At 38.1% G+C, this 8,767-nt stretch overlaps 1 protein-coding gene across 4 annotated transcripts in view; it reads left to right on the forward strand.

Moving 5' to 3' along the window:
* Nucleotides 1–3,301, forward strand: part of cdh8 (cadherin 8) — a 104,339-nt gene extending 101,038 nt beyond the window's left edge. For 3 of the 4 annotated variants that reach the window (XM_020617141.1, XM_020617140.1, XM_020617143.1), the window contains 2 exons: nt 810–1,061; nt 1,229–3,301. In XM_020617141.1, coding sequence (XP_020472797.1) covers nt 810–1,061; nt 1,229–1,722 — 746 coding nt within the window. In that variant the 3' untranslated portion in view covers nt 1,723–3,301. The remainder of the gene's footprint in view (nt 1–809; nt 1,062–1,228) is intronic. The other variant, XM_020617142.1, reaches the window with a different exon arrangement.
* The last annotated feature ends 5,466 nt before the right edge of the window (nt 3,302–8,767 follow it).

Genomic DNA, 8,767 nt, shown 5'->3' on the forward strand with positions numbered 1-8,767 from the left:
GTACTACAGTACAGTAAAAATTTGCATACTTAATGTGTAATGATCCAAATGAAATAGGACATGTCTGTGCTCACAAAGCAGAGCATGCCACTTTGTGGCAGCACTCATAAGAAAATAAATCTTAGCATATGTTCTCATCAATTTCAGAGTGTGAAAAGCAAATAATTCTATCATGAAGCATTCCATCTTTTGATTAAGTTTGCTCTGTCAACGCAGATGTTTCAGCATCGCTCGTCTCTCTATACCATCTACCACCAAATCTACTTTCAGCCTCCCTTCAGTGCACACTCAAGCAGAGGGTTTAAAAGAAGGTTAGACTATCAGCAAATCCTGTATGTTTTCCATAGGATCAGCAGGAGTGGATTCTTATGGGAATGCAAGTGTTTGATAATGTGCACAGGGTAAGGGGAGCCAGCTAATGAGCAGACAGCTTGACAGAAGTGTCATCAAAGAGCAGCTGGCACCTTTCTGGTCGACATGTGCCATCTTCTAAGTCAGTGTCACCTACTGTGGTCCCTTAATTTCCTCAGCTTTCAAAGGAGGACAGCAAACCCAGGCTTGCCTTCTTTCAGAATTCCCAGATTGGTCTGTCAAGAGAAAGGAAGGTGGCTGTAATCCTTCTACAGCACTGGAATATGAGAATGCTATAAAGTCTAGTGACGATTTATGTGAAATTAGTTAACCCTCATGCTGCACTGATCTTCACACAGCTTAATAACAGAAGTTCAGTCTGTCGCCACCATGAATTATAATGCGTTTTTCAAACATTCTTGCAAAAATTCATTTCTGGCTTTACCTCCCTCTGACAGACAATTCAATCAGTGTTCTAGCCAAGCATGACACCTTCCGACGACAGAAACAGGAGATGTACTTTCTGCCAATCATTGTGACAGACAATGGGAATCCACCAATGAGCAGCACCAACACCTTGACCATCCGAGTCTGTGGGTGCAGCAAAGATGGCATTGTCCAGTCCTGCAACGTTGAAGCCTACATCTTACCTATTGGTCTTAGCATGGGAGCGCTCATTGCCATCCTGGCCTGCATTATACTCCTTTTAGGTGAGCTATTTCATTTTTGTCCTGTAACATTATTATGCTCAGTGGTTTAATAGATTAAAAATCTGCATAATCTGACCTTGATGAATGATCTATTTCCTTGTCTTGACAGAAAATCTACTTGTCAAAGCTTGACCTAGAGTTCTTCTTTCTGTCTTTCTTTCTGACAGTAATAGTAGTTCTATTTGTGACCCTGAGGAGACACAAGAATGAGCCTCTCATTATCAAGGATGATGAGGATGTGAGAGAGAATATTATCCGTTATGATGATGAAGGAGGGGGCGAGGAGGATACAGAGGCATTTGATATTGCCACGCTGCAGAACCCAGATGGCATCAATGGTTACTTACCACGCAAAGACATCAAGCCTGACCTGCAGTTTATGCCCCGGGCAGGCCAACACTCAGGCCCCAATGGCGTGGATGTAGATGAATTCATCAACATTCGGCTCCACGAAGCAGACAATGATCCTACAGCACCACCTTATGACTCGATCCAGATCTATGGATATGAGGGCCGGGGATCCATTGCTGGCTCCCTCAGCTCACTGGAAACGGCATCATCGGACTCGGATCAAAACTATGACTATCTCAGAGAGTGGGGCCCACGCTTCAGAAGACTTGGGGAGCTCTACTCTGTGGGCGAGAGCGACCGTGAGACCTGACCTTTGGTTTGTTAGAAAAAAAAAAGACTTTTCAGATTTTTTTTTCCTGTCCACATACTTGTGTATTAAATGCTAGGGGGTTTGCTGGCTTTTAGAAACATGTAAAAAAAAAAACAGTTAAGGGAGAGCCACCTTTTTATATTCTTTTTAGAGTGAGGTATAGCAGTTGTCATCCACTACGTCAAGCGCATTGTAATTGTTGAGCCAAACAATGTCTTTATTAGGAGATCTATGATACTTGTGGAGTGTAACTTAGATTCCGTTGTGGAGTGTCTAGCAGTATTTTGGGTGTTAGTCATTTGCTGTGACTGCCAGTAGCAGAAAAACCCTGGAATCGCTGGTAGTTGCCCAATGAAAGAAATAATGGATATTGCTTGGTTCTCTGAAGCTTGAGTAGACACCATACTCCATGTTTCGTGGACGGCAAGCTGGACTACAGAAGCTGCAGAGGGACTCTTGTTTCACGTTTCCCTAAGCTGATTGGTGATCTGAAACAATGAAAAAGCAATATATGGTCTACATTATAATGATGAATGTATGTATGATTTGAAAAAAGCAAAAAGACAAACCAGTATTGGCTTTAGGTGAATTTGTTATTATTTGATATGTTATCTGGTGGCTACATTTATAAACTATCTAAAGCCCAGAAAGGCTTGCTTTATACAACTCTTTGTATTTACACGCTACAGGTGTGGGTTGCAAGTGTTACTAGCCTATAAAAGACTGAAATTAAGACAAAAAAGAGAAATGTAGAAACTCTGAGGCCTTCTTTTTACAGAAGCAACATTAAATACAATTGTAATCTACAGTTTTTTGACAAGAAATGTGTTGATTATTCATTATTGTTCTGAGTTTCTGTATATCTGTTCTTATTTTTTTCCCTCTGTGCTGACAATTTAAAGTGTGTGCTTAGATTATTTCACATGCAGCTGTTTTTTCAACCATTTGAACACTATTTCATAACAGCCAAACCATATTGCAAATCTATTCCAGATGACCTAGACTAGATCTAAGTGAGAAAAACAAGAGCTCTAAGTTACTGTAACAATGCAGATGATCTATTTAATTGGGACTGTAGGACCTTTTTGAAACATGCTAATTCTGTGTAACATATCTCTCATAATATATTTCGAGGTACATCCAGTGACCATCTGAGCACAATAATCCAATTGATATCCGAGTATGTGACTCCCTCCAAACATCACACCTCATTTAGGAAAAACAGATCACATTATCCCCAAGAAAAATTAAGACAAATACAGACCATGTGCATAATGTGCTTACACTGTATGATATAAAAAAAGACATGTACTGTACATAGAGTTACTGCTAACGTCATTAGCTTTCAATGAGGTGGTAGGTTTTGTCTCTGCACGTTAGCTCTTGCACATAATGAGAATTTCAACGACACTACAGCTGCGTGCATACTCAGTTTGTACTGATACAGTATTATGGCAGTTCTTGGTAGACTAAACAATATATATGGAATAGTCCTACATGCAGATCATATTTTCTACTGTGCTTTAATGCTTATAAATGTGTATGTTCAATTATTTACTCCCGTACTGTAATCCAAGATACCCTGTATTGTTTCCTACTTTGTGAAATATATTTTTATAAATACTGCTGAATGGGTGTTGTTTTCCTATGCAGATGTGATGTCAGCGATGTTGCAGAGAGAACAATAGCACCATTAAAGGGACACTCCACCAATCTTAAACATCACATCATCACACATCGTGAGGAGTACTACTTAGCTAGTATAAATGGTTGTCTAATTTCATTGGAGGGAGCTTTCAAACAGTTAAAGTAGTATAAATGGTTGTCTAATTTCTTATGTGGCATTGGAGGGAGCTTTCAAACAGTTAAACACATCATAGGACTGTCATCAATGTTATCTGGGCTTGGGGTTAGAGACAACATATTTATCAGATATCTCAAAAACCTTGAAAATGGCAAAATATCCAGCAGCATAATCTAAGGGCTGGAAGCACAACTGGACCTATGCTCAGTGCTACAGGAAGACTGTGCTGAATATCTAAAATGCTTCTGGCAGGCTGATGTATCATCAAACATTGTGATAAAAAAAAGCAGCCCTGCAGCATTGTATTTCCCATACCGTTCTTCACTTAGTCACTGAGCACATTCTCACCCTGCATTCCTTGATTGCTATAAGTCTGTTTCAATGTCTTTTGATGCTGTGGAAAGCAAAAATTGACTTTTAACCCAGTTGATTCAACTTTCTATTATTACACCTTTAGACTGAACCTGCATCCCCAAAATGACAAGATAGGAAAACACATCAGCAGATCAACAGAGAGGATATAAATGACATATGCTTATCATTTTCTGTTTGCAGCAGTTTGTCCTTGGCTTGAAAATGTCTCTGCCGTTGAAGGCAACCTTTCATCCCTAAAAGTTGCTGATTTGTTTTTGTTCAGAAGCTGTATTGTCTTAAGGATCATTTTGGCATCATGAAGCTGGGACAACTCATCTTTTATAATGATACATCTGACACTGCTGTTAAAATAACTTGAATTGAATGGCGCACGCCTCTGACATACTGATTGGACTATAGCAGTCCTTTAACATATAGTCACAGTGAATAAGGAGGAATCAAGGATAAAATCAGCAAGCACTGTGAATGTGTTGTGTATTCTTGTCTCTCAGTTTGTCACCATCCAAGACTGTATATAATTTTTAACATTATTTTAACATTTCACTATCAAGGATCACACTCTCAAATGAAGATATAGAAAATTTTTATTGGATGATTGAGGGGACCCAGTAAACACCTGATGTGTGTATGTGACGTCTATATTATGTTGGCTGGTCCAAGTCCTTTTTTGTACATTTGTGAGATGTGCAGTAGAGGTTCAAAACCCAATGTCTGGATAGGACTCATTTTGGATGTCTTTGGACCTCTAATACAAGCTCAGTATTTTGATGTCTGGCATGGATCATCTTTCTACTTCTGTGGACGTAGATGCTCGTTTGGATGTTTGGACATGTGGTCCAGACTTATTCTGGACAAGACAAGGCAGAATGTCAGATCAGAGTGTGTCTCTAGGACCACTTTTTGGCATCCATGGGTGTTCATTACAGATTTGGATGTCTGTACAAGATGTCAAAAATAAGTATGCCTCTGTACATCTACACAAGACATGATTGGTAAATATCTGGATGTCTGTCCAGGACACATTTTGGATGTCATCAGACATTCAAAATAACTTTGAACACTGGTACCTGAGTTATACCTGTTTTGGATGTTGTCAGATGTCTGCACATCTATACCGGATGTCTACCAACACCCAGCATAGGTCCCATATATGCACATCTATTGGGGACCTACACTGCATGTCAGTAGACATCCAAAACAGGTCCAAAACATATGCCAATGTTTTGAGCCTGATTTGTATGTCTGCTGACCTCCAAAAAAAGGTCCCCAGAAGACGTACAGATATGAAACCAACCCTGGACATCAATGGACATCCAAGCTAAGTCTTCATATTGCTGGAAATACTTGTGTCACATTAGCTGATTTGCTAAATTACTTTTCCACTGACATTCAACAAACTTGGTAGCTGTTTTACAAATGTATGCTGTTGTTGTGACATTAGTCTTTCCCCAGTTGCTAGTATTGTTGTTGTGTTAATGTGTGTTAATGAATTCTGGGGGCTGTGGTTTGCCCCTGTTAGTTATATTATTTTTATATGCAAACGAGATTAGACATAATGTGATTTCCCATTTTATTGCCTTTTTTTATTTCTCTATTTTATTTCTTTTTGATCATTGTCTCTTGGTTAATCTTGTTGAGAGATCAGACTTTTGTTCATCTTTATCTGATATTGAGGTTTCTCATAAATAGCAAAAGCTTTTATCAATTACTGACTGTGCCTCACTAAAGTCAAAAGCACAAAATCACACAATTCATTACACCTATATAGAGAGTTTATAGTGCACATGCACACACAGTGAAGACATGTATTATGTTCTTGTAATAAAAACAATATGGATACTAGTTGCAAGGATCAGACAGATTTGATGTAAAAAATAAGAAATACAGAAACTTTATCATCAGATTCCACATTGCAAATTACATACATCTACCTTTTCCAAACTTACCAAAGTGGTGCTGGTTTCTCAGCTGCCTTTGCCCTCTGGGATTGAAAGTGATGTTAAATATGGAAACTGCTATCTTTAATGCACTAAAATCCATTAGTCAAAAATCAGCCATTGAACATATTTTTCCAACCGATATGTCCTGCTAACACAAATTGTTTTCTGGAATGTGCCACCCCGGCAGGTCAGCAGACTCATTTGTAGTCAATCTTCATGCTCTCCCACTGCTGTGTATGGCTGTAGGTCTGACAGAGGTTGCCCAACTAAACAGTAAATCAAATTATCTTCTGACGTTTGTCACATAATGGAAATGCCCCTCGGGTGACAACTTTGCATTTGTTGTTCCCTACTGATATGTGCCAGATTTTATAAGGCAGGCCTGTGGCTCCAGCTCACATGGTTTAGAAACTGTAATTTGTGTTGCTTGGCAGAGATGCCCTCAATTACAAACAAACCTTGGTGCACACATATTGTAAGTAGGCTAGCTTGAGAAAGGAACTGGAGACAGAGTTTGCCTTCTTCTGCACTCTCCCGTGGCTGAGGAAACCACTCTTTTATTAGAACACACACATCTGCACACTGCAACCAGAACGTCAAACAATCTCCACCGACCCCTACCTAAATACATCCTATCCAGAAGGACATTATGGGGAATCCTGCCAGATACTCCCCCCGTAAGGCACCCCACCAAGTGTCTTTCCAGACTACAGGGCAAATTAATAATTACAGTATATTTTCCCTAAAGCTCTAGAAACTAACCAGTCTTCCCATGATAGACTTCTACCTTGACCCAGGTTTGCTGTGCAACAGGTAGTTTGTGAATTGATTAAACACTAATTCATCAGGAAATGCGTACTATGAAATACAACATCAACAGAAGTAATAAAAGGTTGTAAAACTATATTTTCACACAAGGGCTCTCTGCAGGTGAGAGCCCCAAATTTAGTTAATATGCACTATTTATATATTGCCCACTTATGTGCAGTATAATCCAGAACAATGTATTTTAAATTTTGGCCATAGTGAATTTAATTTGTGTTGCTCAAAGCAATGAAAAAAAAACATTTGCAAATGTAATAAATTAATCTACTCCAGAGACAATGCACAAGTTATAGTACAGAAGATTAATGTGCAGGTGATTATATGATAGGGACACCTTTTGTTTTAAGTAAGACAAATGAGCAATTAAAGCATGTGAGTAGAACCACTGAAAATGGGTACAAATTAGTAAAGAGGGTAAAGGAAAATAAGGTAATTTTAGAGGAAATATATAGCTAGACAAGCAAATGAATTCTTGTGCGATTGTAATAGTATGTCAGTTCAACTCAGTCTTCTGGAAATTATGTTGATATACAACTAATTTCCATTAACAAGTGCATTCTGGAGGATAAATGATGCATACTAGCTTATGTTATCAGTTTTATATGAGAGAATGGTGTTGATAACAATATTTAGCAAATATATTGGTACTGATCATACACAACTTGTTTGTTTTCTGCCAATATACAGTATCTGATCTTGCAATACAGTGTTCACTTGTAGTACCTACAGCATTATTTTATGGTTAAGCTTAGGCACGCATAGCACTTCGTTAAGGTAAGGGAATGACTGTGTTCTGCATTAATACAGAAAAAGTACACAGTACCTTGAGACACAATTTATAATTAACATTTAAATAAAACTACAAACTTTTGTCAACCTTAAAACTGTTTGCTGCCTCAAGGTGTAAACCATGGGCTCTGATGTCACAATTGTGTGTTTTCTACATCCACCATCCACCCTAACCTCTTCCTAGGGGCTCTGCTGCACTTAATAGATGTACGAGAGTAGAATTTTATTCATTCAAACAAACACAAAAAAGTTGCCTCTGAACATAATTCCACAACTAAAGATTGCATTCTCCAAAAAGAGGAAAAAGTGGAGTAAGATTCTGGCCTCTAGTAAAACAAAGGCAATATGGTTTAATACTGAATCCCACATGCCCGAAACAGAATGTTGTCAGTTTAGAACATGTAAAGACAGAAAGTAAAGAGAAAAAATGAAAGTTAAATAAAGTAGACAGCCCATAGGAAGGACGAGGATAGAAGACAGGGAATGGCTAATCTGGAAAGTTATTGTATTTCTTCTTAAAGTCATTTTTCAGTATCTCAAAGTCTCAACAAATAAAATTCAGTCAGCATAGTGAGATAACACAGGAGGTGAGTGAGACAATGTGCATTTCTCTGATATGCTGTCCCTTTGAGGTCATTATCACCTACGTTATGATTGTAAATACATGATCTATATTCCTAAAATTATAGTTTATTACGTATTACACACATTATAGTAATATAAAAAAAAGTAGCATCATGTTCATGGAATTTGTCTTAGACAACATTTCCTCTCAATAACAAAGTCCCAAAAGCATTCACAGATAAACCCATTTCTTTATTATATGAATTTATTCGCTCATTATGACTGAATTTATTCAGCCAGGATAACCTTAACTGCAACTTTTTAATTAAATTCCATCAAACAGTGTTTACTTGTCTAATTTAGTTAACTTTGATGTTCTAATGTTTCTGCAAAAATTTCTACTGCATCACTACAGTACAAAAGAAAATCAAAGTAAACAGTGTGATCAGGTGCAGCTATATGCAGTGGAGTAAGAGGGCTTGTATAAACAAAGGATAATGAAAATCATCAAAGATTAAAGGCAGGCTGTCTCAAAGTTTGTTTCCGAAGTTGATGAAGTTTTGTGGCCCATTAAATATTCTGTACTGGGGGAAAATCCCGCTAATGGTCTAACCAATCTTGGGTTTTCACCATTGGTCACTGAACCACCAAACCACATAAACGCCATATGGTCCCAGCTGCTGGTCTAATTTATTGTGCTAGCATTTCTCAAAGTTATGTTGACATGAAGGACTGTGTGACCAAAGCT

Source organism: Monopterus albus, unplaced genomic scaffold, assembly GCF_001952655.1.
Source record: "Monopterus albus unplaced genomic scaffold, M_albus_1.0 scaffold186.1, whole genome shotgun sequence".
In the NCBI taxonomy this organism is placed as follows: domain Eukaryota; kingdom Metazoa; phylum Chordata; class Actinopteri; order Synbranchiformes; family Synbranchidae; genus Monopterus; species Monopterus albus.